Below are 15315 nucleotides of genomic sequence, written 5' to 3' on the forward strand. Positions count from 1 at the left end.
GCTGGTACCTGACTATGAAAACAAGCATCCATTCCTGTGGGTGCCTTCCCCTCTCTGTGGGGATGGCTTTGGGAATGTGGTACTCATGGCGGGCCCTGCTTACCCTATAACTAGACTAAGTGCTGAATCTGGGGTGCCCCTACCTGCCAAGCCACATACTCACCCACTTATAGGAGAAGCCTACCAACTGGGAGGTGATCAGGGCCTGACATAGAACCAACAGAACATCTTGGTGGTTCCAACCCCTGTCCATTCTCTTCCCTTCTGTGGCCGACCACTGACATAGAATGCAGGTATAAGCTTTAGCCAAACACATGACTACCACCTTTAATTCCACCCATAAGGCAGTCACCCTGGAGAGTTTCCAAATGAGACAAGCAGTTCTGCAAAATAGAATCACCCCTGGCATGTGCTGTCATCAAGACAGACTGCTGCATGCATGTACCAGTCACTTTAAGAAACTTTAATTATGGTTCTCATTTTGGACTTAGTCAAGGGAATGTGGGAAACCTGAGGTTTATTTAGGTACTCACTAGACTTAACTTTAAAGAGGCAGGTTTTGATAGTTTCAGGAGAGGAGGAATGGGGATAGATTAGGAGGAAAATGCAAGTTCTATAGAGAGAATAGAGGAAAGTGACACCAGAGTTGGGGCGTGAGCGCAAGGTGACTTCTACTGTCTGTAGCCAAGGGGTGGGTGGCCCAGGGAATGGGGTGAGGCCTCAGAAGCCGTTTTGACCCCTTTCAATTGCTTGTTTGCCTCAATTAATTTAGAAATATTATACACAAGTAATGAATCATTGAACACTACAACAAAAACTTATGATGTACTATATGTTGGCTAACTGAATATAATGAAATTTTTTAAAAAATAAAGAAATAGTATTTCACAAAGAGGCAAACAGAATCCTGAAAACATCTGGAAGCCTCAAGGTACCATTTAAAGGAGGTATCTCATTCAATTTTTTGTTTGTTTGTTTTGGAGCCATAACTTTCTAACTTAATTGTGAGTAAAACAAGTTTGGAGATATTAAAATTTCTTATAAGGCCACTTAAGTTATAAATATTTTTGGTCAGGTCAGTACATTTAGTGATAAATTACATGTGAAGGGACCATAGTTTGAAAATATAAAACCAACAGAGTGCCCAAAGTGGTGAAGGAGGAAAAGAGGAGGCAGCCCTCAGAGCATTTTGATGACCGGCATCCCATTTCTTAGAGGTTTTTCTTTAGAGCAAAGAGATAAACTCTTAAACAACAGTGTCAGTAGGAGCAGTGTGGTTCTAGAAGGAATCCAGCCAAAAGCCAGCAAAGTTCCAGTAGTAAAATGTGGTTCCAAAAAGGAGTCAGACCAAAGGATAGCACAGTTCAGTAGGAAAAATCTGATCCCAAACAGGAGTCAGACTAAAGGCTTGTGTAATTCCAACAGGCACAGTTCCTCATGGAATGGTCCAGTCCCCAAAGGGGGTCAGACCAAAGGTCAACACAGTTCAAATGCACAGTTCCAACAGGGAGAGTCTGGTTCTGAAAAAGAGTTGGACCAAAGGCCAAATGAGTACTCTCAAATAAAAAAACACAAATACAAAACACAAGACCTTGAAACAGATCCTGAATAAAGTCTGAAGAGCTTGAACACAAAGTGTAAAGCTCAAAATCCAGGAGAAAACTTACCCTCAAACCCCAGGGTGGGCAAGAAAGCAGTGAGCACAATTAGCTCTGTGGGTACCAGCACCTGTTTGCTCACCAGCCTCAGAGCTGTTGGGGCTCTTCTCTGGATCCCACTTCTGATCACCAAGTAATATTAACCTTAAAAATAGAACTGCCATCAGGGAAATACAAATCAAAACCACAATGAGATACTACCTCACACCAGTCACAATGGCTAAAATTAACAACTCAGGAAACAACAGATGTTAGCAAAGATGTGGAGAAAGGGAAACCCTCTTACGCTGGTGGTGGGAATGGAAACTGGTGCAGCCTCTCTGGAAAAGAGTATGGATGTTCCCCCAAAAGCTAAAAATACAACTACCCTACGACCCAATAATTGCACTATTAGGTATCTAACCAAAAGATGCAAATACAGTGATTCAAAGAAGCACATGCACCCCAATGATTATAGCAGCAATGTCCACAATAGCTAAACTATGGAAAGAGTCCACATAACCATCAACAGATGAATGGATAAAGAAGATGTGGTGTATATATACAATGGAAATAATATTCAGCCATCAAAAAGAATGAAATATTGCTATTGCAATGATGTGGATGGAACTAGAGGGTATTATGCTAGGCAAAATAAGTCAGAGAAAGGCAAATATATGAGTTCACTCATATGTGGAATTTAAGAAACAAAACAGATGAACATAGGGGGAGGGAAGGAAAAATCAGATGAAAACAGAGGGGGTGACAAACCATAAGAAACTCACAACTCTAGGAAACAAACTCAGGTTTACTGGAGGGTTGGTGCGGGGCGATGGGGTAAGTGGGTGATGGTCATGAAGGAGGGCCCTTGATGGAATGAGCACTTGATGTTACACGCAACTGATGAATCACTGAACTCTACCTCTGAAACTAATAATACAGTATATGTTAATTAAATTGAATTCAAATGTAAAAATATTTTAAAAAATAAAAATAATAAAACTGTCAGTTGTTTTACCAGCAAAAATGAGTTTATTCAGGAATTGGCTCTGTGGGTACTGGCACCTGTTTGTTTGCTCACCAGCCTCAGAGCTGTTGGCGGTCTTCTCTGGATCCCATTTTTGATCACTAAGTAAAAATAAACTTAAATTTAAAAATACTTTTAAAAGAAAAAATATAAAATTACCAGTTATTTTACCAGCAAAAATGGATTCATTTGGGAAGAGCAGAGAATTGCAATCCAGGACAAGTAAGCTATGGCAAAACCACAAAGGACAGAAACACTCTTTTATAGAGGAAAGGGGGAAGTTGGAAGGGGTTGTTATAAACTAAAAGTAAACCATAAACTGGTTGGCTGTAAACAGTAAAAGTAAAAGAGTAAATTGGGAGGCTTAAGTATAGTGGTTCTTCGTTGGTTGAGTTGTGACAATTTCTCTTGGCTGGGCTGTGTTAGTATTGATTTGCAGTCTCTTTCTGTTGGATGTGCAACTGACTGCAAGTGTTAGGGTATGAGAGCTCCCCTTGCCAAACTTCACAAGTCTGTTTTAGTGAGATTTCCTTTATTAATTTTCACAATGTAAAAAATGTTATTTTTTTAAACAAAATTTAACACCCATTCATGATAAAAAAAACTTTCAGTGAACTGCAGAATTGCAAATAGAAGAAACTTCCTTAACCTGACAAGCACCATTTACAAAAAGCCATAGCCATTGCTACAGTTAATGACAATCTTGATGGTGAAAGACTGAATTTTTTCTCCAGTGATTAGGAATTTAGGCTGTCAGTTCACACTTTCTTCTATTCAAAGTTGTATTGGAGGCCCTAGACAGTGCAATAAGGTAAGGAAAGGAAGTAACAGAAATAAAGATTAGAAAGAAATAAATAACACTCCCCCTATTTGCCGATGATATGCTTGTTCTACCAAGAAAATCCCAAGGAATCTGCATAAAAGTTAATGGAACTAAAATGTAAATTTAAAAAAGTTACCAAGTAAAGGCCAATATATAAAATTCAATTATATTTCTATAGATGAGCAATAAAACATTGAAAAATAGAAATGTAAGCAACTATACCATTTATATTAGCACCAAAGCCCATAAAATATTTTGGTATAAATTAACAAAATATATACAAGATTTGCATGCTGAAAATTATAAAACATGATGAAAGAAAAGAAAACATGGTCCAAATATGAAATGTATCATGTTCATAGATTAGAAGTTTCAATATCGATGTTAATTTTCCACATACCAATTTATACATTCAACAAAATCTTTAAAAAAAATCACAGCATTATTTTTTATAGATATTGACAACCTGATTCTAAAATTTGTATGGAAAGGCAGAGTAATGCCACTATGTGATTTGAGCATTTACTCTAAAGTTAAATAGGACAATGTGGTATTAAGGAAAGAACAGACACACAGAAGAGAACAAAAGAGAGTCAGAAATAGACCCCTATAGATATATATGGGCAACTGATTTCAACAAAAATGCAAAGGCAATTCTATGGAAAAAAGAGAATCTTACAAGAAACCATAGTGGAGTTACTGGACATACATTTTCACAAAGAATGCTCTTCAACCTGTATCACACAACATACACAAAAATTAACTCAAAATGGTTCCATATAGCTAAATGTAAAACCTGAAACTGTGAGACTTCTAGAAGAAAGCAGAAAATATTTGTCACCTTGGATTATGAAAAGATTTCTTAGATAGAACACCAAAGCCCTACCATGAGAAAAAATTAGATTTCCTCAAAATTTTAAATTTCCACTGTGCAAAAGACACTATTAAAAAAATGAAAAGACAAGTACAGATTGGGAGAAAATACTTGTAAAAGATTCATCTGATAAAAAACTTGTATTCAGCTTATATCAAGATCTCTCAAAACTCAACAATAAGGGAAAAAATTTAAAAACAGGCAAGATGAGACTGAAGGGGCACAATGAGGGTGGTATTACTTAAAAATAAAATCTAAAAAAGAAAAAGCATTTAAAAAATTTAAAAATTTACTCCAAATGCTGGAAAATATTAGCAATATAACAACTTACAGAATAATAGCTATAGGAGACCAGAGGGAAGATTGATTAAAACTACCCAACTTTTGTTGGGTCCCATTTGCTCATAGACAAAATCCACGAAATATATTCTGGGTACCAAAATATATCCAGAAGAAAAATGAGGAAGGAACACAACTAAGGAATAATAGCATTCTGAAACCCTCTGTTAAGAAAACTTTACTCTAAAATTATTATCTATTAAAAATATTTTCACATTTTTAAACTAGAAGAACATTTATTTGTGAAACTTTAGAAATATTTTTTCCAAGCATGATACTCATCTGCAAATTCAATTTGAGTCATTATTGTATACTCCCCCTCTCAAACATTTTGATACCTTTTCAGATTTTCTCTTTGCCTCTGTACAAAATCTACCTTTACAAAAATAAGAGATCCACTGATGGCTCCCTTCCTCCAAACTTCAAACTGACTTACTCATATGAATTGAGAAAGACGGTGTCTTCAGTATCTTCATCATGGAACTTGGAGAGTCGTTCCATTATACTATAACCACCAACAAATGCAAAAACATGTCATAAGAGATTTGCTACATGTAACAGCAATGTGATAATTTATTTAAACAAAAACAATTCCTTGAATCTAAAGAATATGGTAAACATGACTTCGCTCACTGGATGACCTAAATATTTAGAAAAAGTTTTATACTTGTTGTCCAGAAGACTCTGTATTCTCATGGGTATTTCCAAGATCAAATTTTGTGAATCTCTCTAGCGTTCTCTCCCCCACCTCCCTCCTTCTATTCTCCCTCCTCCCACCCTTCCCCCTTCTCTATTTCTCCTCCCTGCCCCTCAGTCTATCTCCTATCTCTGTCTTCTGCCTGTCTTCCTCTGTGTCTCTCTTTCTTCAGCTCTCTCTATATGTAGAGAGATCAATGTATATATAGCACTGACCCAAATAAATGACATCAGTAGTCTTTCATGCACCATCATTGAAAGTTGAAATATATTAAAGTGTAGTCAAATACTTCTGATGTCACTTTATTCAGGTCAGTCTGAAGGATTAAAACTGTACATGGAACCAAGTGACTTCAGAGACTTACTTTTTTTAGGTTGAAATTAGATACATATGCTCTACAATATATAAACTGACTGAACTCTTAAAAATATGTCAATTAGTTATTTAGAACCTCAGTCCCTCTACAACCTTCTACTCTTCAAATATCATGGATATCTTTTCCTTAGATAGGATTTAAATAACTTTTGGAGACAAGGACTTCGTAACTAATTAGATTTCAAAATCTTTAGTATCTCCCTTCCTCTCCTTTTACATATTTATATTTTACCTTTCATTGGTGGCTACTTTTTTCAACACACTAAAATCAGAGCTATGGAATTAAAAATACACATAGGAAGACTCCATGTCTTTCTACAGTGATTTTTAAACACACATTAGTTACAATTACTCTACAATTTATAATGTAGTTGACCCGAAAAAAATTACATCTTAATCAGGTCACTGAGGCCTAGTATCATATAATTTTTCCCTGGAAATGAACTTTGTTTGTAATGAAAACCTTAGTTCTGTGGAAAAAATTAATAAATCAGGTTTATGTACACTTCTTTTAATTACCAATACCGTTTTGTGATTAAATTTGCTTCAAATTCAGCTGAGTTTGTAGATACTCACCTTGCTTGCCCTTGTAATTTTCTGCCTTCTCAAGTCCCTAAACCACATATTAACCCATCATAGAAGCCTTTCCTGCACCTCAGAAAGGGTCAGGTAACTGCCAACCTGCCTTCAGTGTGATGGTAAGTTTGGGGCACCAGACTCACATGTTGACAGCACTCTGGGAGGTCAGAGATACATCCAGGGTCTGCTAGCTCCTTTTTTTTTTTCCTGCTGAGGGGTCCTATGCTCCCTATCCACCACTGAGTCCTCCTTGCTCCAAATTTAATTCTGTCTTCTCTTGGCCCACATTCTTAGGAAGTACATCGAATCTCATACTTGGGCAATCTGGTAGTTTCCGAAGTGTTTTGGATGCTACTAAAGGTAACAGACTATTTCCTTTTATGATCTGTTCTTTTTCCCCCAGAAAAGATGCAAAAGAGAAAGAAAGTTACATACTGAAAGTTGCAAAGACTTTAGATAAAGTACCAAAGAAACTTATTGCCTGCAAAGTACTTTCCTTAATTCCACAAATCTCAGTATCTCCCTTCCTCTATCTCCGTATGTTTATATCTCACCTTTCATCAAACGGTCAACACAAATTAGCTTTTTCACCTGAATTTGGTCATTGCTAAAGGGTTAAAAATGCATATTTAAGACTTTTCATGCCTCTCTAGACTTGTTTATAGATGAAAATTATCTATACTATGCTACAATTTGCAGTCTAGTTGAACTAAAAGTTAACCTAACTGGTCATTTGAAACTTGGCATTTAATATCTCCCTACAAATAAGGCTTTCTATGCTTATAATTAGAATCCTAATCCTGTGGGAAAAACCTTAATGAATCAAATTTGTGTACATTTCTTCATCTTGAACCTTCTCCCTGCTCCAAAATAGCTTTTTCTGCTCTCTCGTTCCATTTTAGTAGAGTCTTACACATGGAGCATTAAGATAGTTTCCTAGGAGTTTGGATGGCCACTAACTGAGGGGGAGAAAAAGACAAGGAATAAGATGCATCTCTCTTATGGCCTGTTCCTCTTTTATTAAATTCCACTCAAACTGGATAGAAAGTTACAAATGCTGTCCAAGAATCTAAAGTTCATGGATCCTCCTGCAAATCAATCTCCCAAATCTCAATCTCTCTTTCTCCCCCCACCATACTTGTATTTACATGTGGATAGATTTATTCATATCTCACATTTCCTTGGTGAGTCCATCAGAAGTTCCCGATGTAAATTCACTCATGGTAGTACTAAGGGATGAAAAAGGACACAGTCAGACTACATGATTTTCTAAATTAAATATTTTGGTTCAAATTTTAACATTACTCTCTAACTTGCAAAATATAGTTGACCTTTACAAATTTATACATCAATCAGTTATATGAAACTTGGTATGTCATTTCCCCCAGAAATGAGACTTTATACGTTCATAATGAATACCTCATACTTGTCAAAAAAAAAACAAAAACAAAAACAAAAAAACAACTAATGACTAAAAGTTTAAATATAGTTCTTTACTACAGAATCTGACCTAGTGTACAACATCCTCTCATGGTGGAACTTATTCATTTACATCAGAGTAGAGTACATGTGCTGCCGAAGCGAGCACCAGAGTAGATATACATTTCTATTGATTAACTTAAATTCCTAAAGGCCCTCTAGTCCATCTGTGCTCTTTAGGAACTATGAATGTCTTTCCTAACCTTCAGATGGTATCTTAGACACCACAGGTCTTAGTCAATGATTCTATCCAATGTAATGATAGGTCAAGCCTTGGGAAACCAGTTGCACATGCTGGCAAACACAAACAGATCTGGTCTATTAAAATCTTTTCTGCTAAGGAATTCTCTGCATCCTGCCAGCTCATACCATTTACTGCTTATACTTTAATATTACCCTCCTTCCAAAAAAAGATATTTTTCTTCCCTAACCCACTCCAGTACAGCACAGAAACAGTCAATTTTAGTTTCCTATCAGTTCGCTGTTAGTATTAAGGGTGAAGCCTAGAAGAAAGTAAATGATTGTATGACCTGTTCATCCTTTTTTTACAGCTCCCTTCAAAACAAAAGGAATATTACATATAGTGCCTTACCATGAGAAGACATTACAAAGAGTATCACAGGATCTCTGTATTCCACAAATCTCAGTATCTCCCTTCCTCTATCTCCCTATGTTTATATCTCACCTTTCATCAAACGGTCAACACAAATTAGCTTTTTCACCTGAATTTGGTCATTGCTAAAGGGTTAAAAATGCATATTTAAGACTTTTCATGCCTCTCTAGACTTGTTTATAGATGAAAATTATCTATACTATGCTACAATTTGCAGTCTAGTTGAACTAAAAGTTAACCTAACTGGTCATTTGAAACTTGGCATTTAATATCTCCCTACAAATAAGGCTTTCTATGCTTATAATTAGAATCCTAATCCTTGTGTGATCCTGAGAGCAAACATCCCAAATCTAAGTGTGTGTGTGTGTGTGTGTGTGTGTGTGTGTGTGTATAGATACATATTTATGTATGTATTCATCATAGCTCACATCACTTCGGAGAGTCCTTCGGTAGATGGGGCTGTCCAATCACTCTGGCCAGGGCTAAAGGATTAAAAACAGACACGGTGAGACATCACATGACTTCCAGACTTGCTTTCTTAGTTGAAATTATAAACTCACTGACACTTAGAAAGTTCACATGCAAATCAATTATTTGAAACCTAATATCTTGTTTACCCTAGAAATGAAGACTTACTTGTTTCTAATAAGTATTATGGACCTAGCAAAAACACAGATGACTCCAGGATCAAGTACAGATCTTAACTACTGAGCCTGGCCAGTGTGGAACAGCCTATTATGGTGGAACTGATCTCAAATTCACCCTCAATTTGCAGGTATACCTCCTTCTTTCCCATCTAATTTCCTGCTTCTCCAGTCCCTCCTTCACACCTTTCACCTCCCAAGCTTGCCTTCCCTGCCCTCAGATGGTGCCAAGTAACTGGCAGGTCTGGAACAGGGGCTCCCTCCACGTGACTGTGGCTTTGGGACAGTGGTTTCACAGGGTGGCAAAGCTCTGGAGAGTGAAGGATCCAGGTTTCATTAGCTCCTTTCTTTCTGCTGAGAACTCCTATGCCTCCTGCCTACTGCTACCTCCTCCTGTCTTTAATAGCATTCTGTCCCTTCTTCACCCAATCAACTAAGTCTCACACACTGGCATTCTGGAAATCTCTGAAAGGTTTCAGTTGGTAGTCACCAGGCGGAAGAAGGATCCTCCGAGGACCTGTTCTTCTTTAGTGCAACTGGAGCCAAAAAGGATAAACAGTTGCCTATTGGGGCTACATTGAAAAGATTCAGAAAGAGTCAAAGACAATGTATTGTTGCAGATGTTCCTAAGAATAACCATGAGTTATTCAGAGTTCTGTGAATATAACCAGAGTTCTGTGGACTCTGAGAAACAAACTGAGGGTTTTGGAGGGGAGCGGGATGGGGGACTAGGTGAGCCTGGTGGTGGGTATTAGGAGGGAACATATTGCAAGGAACACTGGGAGTGGTGCGTAAACAAGAAATCTTGGAACACTGAAAAGAAACAAGATGAAATGGGGGAAAAAAGAATATATTGGGAAACTTCATCTATTTCTTTTTTTCTTTACATTCAATTTAATTAACATATACTGTATTTTTAGTTTCAGAGGAAAATTCAGTGATTCATCAGTTGCATACAACACCCAGTCCTCATTACTTTGAGTGCCTTTCTTAATGCCCATCACCCAGGTACCCCATCACCCACCCACATCCCTTAAGCAACCCAGTTTGTTCCCTATAGTTGAGAGTCTCCTATGGTTTGTCTCACTGTTTTCCTCTTTTCCTTCCCTTCCCTTCCCTTCCCCCATGCTCATCTGTTTTGTTTCTTCAGTTCCACATGAGTGAAATCGGATGGTATTTGACCTTCTCTGACTGACTGATTTCACTGGGTAAAATATCTGTTAAGTTCCATCCATGTCATTGCAAATGGCAGGATTTCATTCCTTTTGATGTTTGAGTATATATACGCCACATTTTCTTTACTCACTCATCTGTTCATAGACGTCTCGGGTCTTTCCATAGTTTGGCTATTGTGGACACATTGCGGCTAGGAACATTAGGGTGCATGTATCCCTTCAAATCACTATGTTTGTATTCTTTGAATGAATATCTACTAGTGCAATTGCTGGGTTATAGGGTAGCTCTATGCTTTTTAACTTTCTGAGGAACCTCCCTACTCTTTTCCAGAACTGCTGACCGGTTTGCATTATTCCCACCAACAGCATAGGAGGGTTCCCCTTTCTACCACCTTATCTACATCTGTTGTTCCCTGAGTTGTTAAATTTTACACTTGTGACTCTCATAAAATGGTCTCTCCTTGTGGTTTGATTTGCATTTCTCTGAGGCTGAGTGATGTTCAGCATTTTTTGCATGTTTCTATTGGCCATCCTTATGTCTTCTTTAAGAAATGCCTGTTCATGGCTTCTGCCCATTTCTTGACCACATGTTTTGGGTTTTGGGGTGTTAAGTTTGGTAAGTTCTTCATAGATTTTGGATACTAGCCCTTTATCTGATAAGGTATTAGCAAGTATCTTCTCCCATTCTTAGGTTGCCCTTTAGCTTTGTTGATAGTTTCCTTTGTTGTGCAAAAGCCTTTTAGCTTGGTGAAGTCCCAAAAGTTCATTTTTGCCTTAGTTTCCCTGGCCTTTGGGGATGTGTCTAGCAAGAAGTTGCTGTGGCCAAGGTCAAAGAGGTTGCTGCCTCTCTTCTCCTCTAGGATTTTCATGAATCCCTATTGCTTGTGTATGTGTCTTTGTGAGTCTGTGTTGATACAAGTCTATAAGTACATTTGTGCATATATGTCCATATAAATATATATTTATCTTTATTCATTTATAGCTCACAATTTGCTGGTGATTGCCTCATCCATGTCTGATTTCAATTCAGGCACAGAAGTGCTAAAGGATTAAAGAGGCACATAGTCAGACACCACATATAATGCTAGACTGACTTCCGCCCACTCCTCATTTAAATAGCTGCAACTGCTCTCTACGTATGAACTGGTCAATCTTTTTAAAAATTCATGCATATATCATCTAATTTAACCTGGTAGGTCACTTTTTATTAGAAATTAGGCTTTAAGAGGCTAAGGACTAGGTTAGGCCTACAGATAAATAATGTATCAAACTATAAGATTCTATATTGTCACCCTAATGCCAGTGTGTAACAACCTTTTCTGGTAGAATTTATTTCAAATTCAGCGGCAGTTGAGAGGTACAGGTCTCTTTGACCCCAACTCATTTCATGACCCTCAATTCCCTTCATCACCTGCTGACTCTTCATGCTTCCTGGTTGACTTTCCTACCCCTCAGGCAGGGTCAGTGGCTAAAGACCCGAGGCAGAGGTTCCTTCCAGTTTGGTGGTAGGTTTAGAGCACCGGCCTCACATGGGGGCAGAGCTCTGGAGGGTGAGGGACAGATCCAGGATCCATTAGCTGCATCCTTTCTGCTGACTCCTCCTTCCTCCAAATAAGTTTTCCTCCTCCCTTGCCCACTCTAGTAGACTCTCATCCACAATCGTCAAGGGTGGACAAATATGAACAAAACCTGGAATCAAAAAGACTCTCTCTAGAGCCTGTTCATCCTTTTTCCACCTACCTTCAAAAGGCAAAGAATATTACATATAGTGCCTTACCATGAGAAGACATTACAAAGAGTATCACATGATCTCTGTATTACTATGTGTGATCCTAAGAGAAAACATCCCAAGTCTCAGTCTATGAGGGTGTGTGTGCATTTGTGTGTGTGGAGATACATATTTATGTATGTATTCGTCATAGCTTACATCACTTCAGAGAGTCCTTCGGTAGATGGGGCTGTCCAATCACTCTGGCCAGGGCTAAAGGATTAAAAACAGACACGGTGAGACATCACATGACTTCCAGACTTACTTTCTTAGTTGAACTTATAAACCCACTGACACTTAGAAAGTTCACATGCAAATCAATTATTTGAAACCTAATATCTTGTTTGTGCTAGAAATGAAGACTTACATGTTTGCAATAAGTATTATGGACCTAGCAAAAACACAGATGACTCGACCTAGAAGCAGCTTCTCGGCCCCTTGTAGAACCTCTGTCAGGTTCAGCCTACTCGCCTCTACTCCAGCCTCCACTCCGGCCTCCACCATGTCCGTCAGGGTGACCCAGGTGTCCACCTCCGGTCCCCGGGCCTTCAGCAGCCGCTCCTACACCAGCGGGCCTGGCTCCCGCATCAGCTCGTCCGCCTTCTCCCGGGTGGGCGGCAGCTTCCGGGGGGGCCTGAACAGCAGCATGAGTGTGGTCGGGGCTACGGCGGCGGGGCCGGGGTTATGGGGGGCATCACGGCCGTCTCAGTGAACCAGAGCCTGCTGAGCCCCCTTAAGCTGGAAGTGGATCCCAACATCCAAGCTGTGCGCACCCAGGAGAAGGAGCAGATCAAGACCCTCAACAACAAATTTGCCTCGTTCATCGACAAGGTGAGGCACCTGGAGCAGCAGAACAAAGTTCTGGAGACCAAGTGGAGCCTCCTACAGCAGCAGAAGACCGCGCGGAGCAACATAGACAACATGTTCGAGAGCTACATCAGCAACCTCCGGCGGCAGCTGGACACCCTGGGCCAGGAGAAGCTGAAGCTGGAGGTGGAGCGTGGCAACATGCAGGGGCTGGTGGAGGACTTCAAGAATAAATATGAGGAGGAGATCAAAGAGCGTGCAGACATGGAGAATGAATTTGTCCTCATCAAGAAGGATGTGGACAAAGCTTACATGAACAAGGTAGAACTCGAGTCCCGCCTGGAAGGGCTGACCGACGAGATCAACTTCCTAAGGCAGCTTTATGAAGAGGAGATCCGTGAGCTGCAGTCCCAGATTTCGGACACGTCTGTGGTCCTATCCATGGACAACAGCCGCTCCCTGGACCTGGACGGCATCATCTCCGAGGTCAAGGCCCAGTATGAGGACATCGCCAACCGTAGCCGGGCTGAGGCTGAGACCATGTACCAGATCAAGTACGAGGAGCTGCAGACATTGGCTGGGAAGCACGGGGATGACCTCCGTCGCACGAAGACGGAGATTTCTGAGATGAATCGGAGCATCAGCCGACTCCAGGCTGAGATTGAGGCCCTCAAAAACCAGAGGGCTGCCCTGGAGGCTGCCATTGCCGATGCTGAGCAGCGCAGGGAGCTGGCCGTTAAGGATGCCAATGGCAAGGTGGCCGAGCTGCAGGCCGCCCTGCAGCGAGCCAAGCAGGACATGGCCCGTCAGCTGCGCGAGTACCAGGAGCTCATGAACGTCAAGTTGACCCTGGACATTGAGATTGCCACCTACCGCAAGCTGCTGGAGGGCGAGGAGAGCCGGCTGGAGTCTGGGATGCAGAACACGAGTATCCATACTAAGACCACCAGCGGCTACTCAGGTGGCCTGAGCTCAACCTATGGGGCCCTCCCAAACCCTAGCCTCAACTATGGCCTGAGCTCCTTTCAGTCCAGCTTTGGCCCCTCCGGGTCCTTCAGCCGTGGCAGCTCCTCCAAGGCTGTGGTGGTGAAGAAGATTGAGACCCGTGACGGGAAGCTGGTGTCCGAGTCGTCTGATGTCCTGTCCAAGTGAACAACCACTGTGGTCCCACCCAGCCTCCCTGCTCTCATGGCTGCCATAGAGCCTTTGGGGGAAGAAGCTGTGCAGGGAAGCACTGGGAACAGGAGACTCACCTAAGACTCACTCAGCCCCAGTCCTCAGCCTGCCCCTGGGGGCGGTTCTGCTGCCCTGGGTACCCCTTCTTGTCCATGCCTCCAACTAAAAGCCAATTTGAGTGTCTTGTCCCAAATAAAGTCTCAGCTGGCTCAAAAAAAAAAACAAAAAACAAAAAACACAGATGACTCCAGGATCAAGTACAGATCTTAACTACTGAGCCTGGCCAGTGTGGAACAGCCTATTATGGTGGAACTGATCTCAAATTCACCCTCAATTTGCAGGTATACCTCCTTCTTTCCCATCTAATTTCCTGCTTCTCCAGTCCCTCCTTCACCGCCTTTCACCTCCCAAGCTTGCCTTCCCTGCCCTCAGATGGTGCCAAGTAACTGGCAGGTCTGGAACAGGGGCTCCCTCCACGTGACTGTGGCTTTGGGACAGTGGCTTCACAGGGTGGCAAAGCTCTGGAGAGTGAATGATCCAGGTTTCATTAGCTCCTTTCTTTCTGCTGAGAACACCTCTGCCCCCTGCCTACTGCTACCTCCTCCTGTCTTTAATAGCATTCTGTCCCTTCTTCACCCAATCAACTAAGTCTCACACACTGGCATTCTGGAAATCTCTGAAAGGTTTCAGTTGGTAGTCACCAGGCGGAAGAAGGATCCTCCGAGGACCTGTTCTTCTTTAGTGCAACTGGAGCCAAAAAGGATAAACAGTTGCCTATTGGGGCTACATTGAAAAGATTCAGAAAGAGTCAAAGACAATGTATTGTTGCAGATGTTCCTAAGAATAACCATGAGTTATTCAGAGTTCTGTGAATATAACCAGAGTTCTGTGGACTCTGAGAAACAAACTGAGGGTTTTGGAGGGGAGCGGGATGGGGGACTAGGTGAGCCTGGTGGTGGGTATTAGGAGGGAACATATTGCAAGGAACACTGGGAGTGGTGTGTAAACAAGAAATCTTGGAACACTGAAAAGAAACAAGATGAAATGGGGGAAAAAAGAATATATTGGGAAACTTCATCTATTTCTTTTTTTCTTTACATTCAATTTAATTAACATATACTGTATTTTTAGTTTCAGAGGAAAATTCAGTGATTCATCAGTTGCATACAACACCCAGTCCTCATTACTTTGAGTGCCTTTCTTAATGCCCATCACCCAGGTACCCCATCACCCACCCACATCCCTTAAGCAACCCAGTTTGTTCCCTATAGTTGAGAGTCTCCTATGGTTTGTCTCACTGTT

General features: G+C 40.7%; 1 protein-coding gene and 1 pseudogene across 1 annotated transcript in view; one reads left to right on the top strand and one right to left on the bottom strand.

The window, feature by feature from the left end:
• LOC122907439 (phosphatidylinositol 3,4,5-trisphosphate 3-phosphatase TPTE2-like) overlaps positions 1-12534 on the bottom strand; it is a 75658-nt gene extending 63124 nt beyond the window's left edge. The window contains exons 1-3 of the mRNA XM_044250299.1: positions 12398-12534; positions 11250-11303; positions 5137-5205 (exon numbers count right to left, since the gene is read on the bottom strand). Coding sequence (XP_044106234.1) covers positions 5137-5205; positions 11250-11303; positions 12398-12534 — 260 coding nt within the window. The remainder of the gene's footprint in view (positions 1-5136; positions 5206-11249; positions 11304-12397) is intronic.
• Positions 12453-14235, top strand: LOC122907046 (annotated as a pseudogene).
• Positions 14236-15315: the final 1080 nt, after the last annotated feature.

The sequence above is a fragment of the Neovison vison genome, chromosome 5 (genome assembly GCF_020171115.1).
Source record: "Neovison vison isolate M4711 chromosome 5, ASM_NN_V1, whole genome shotgun sequence".
Taxonomy (NCBI): Eukaryota; Metazoa; Chordata; class Mammalia; order Carnivora; family Mustelidae; genus Neogale; species Neogale vison.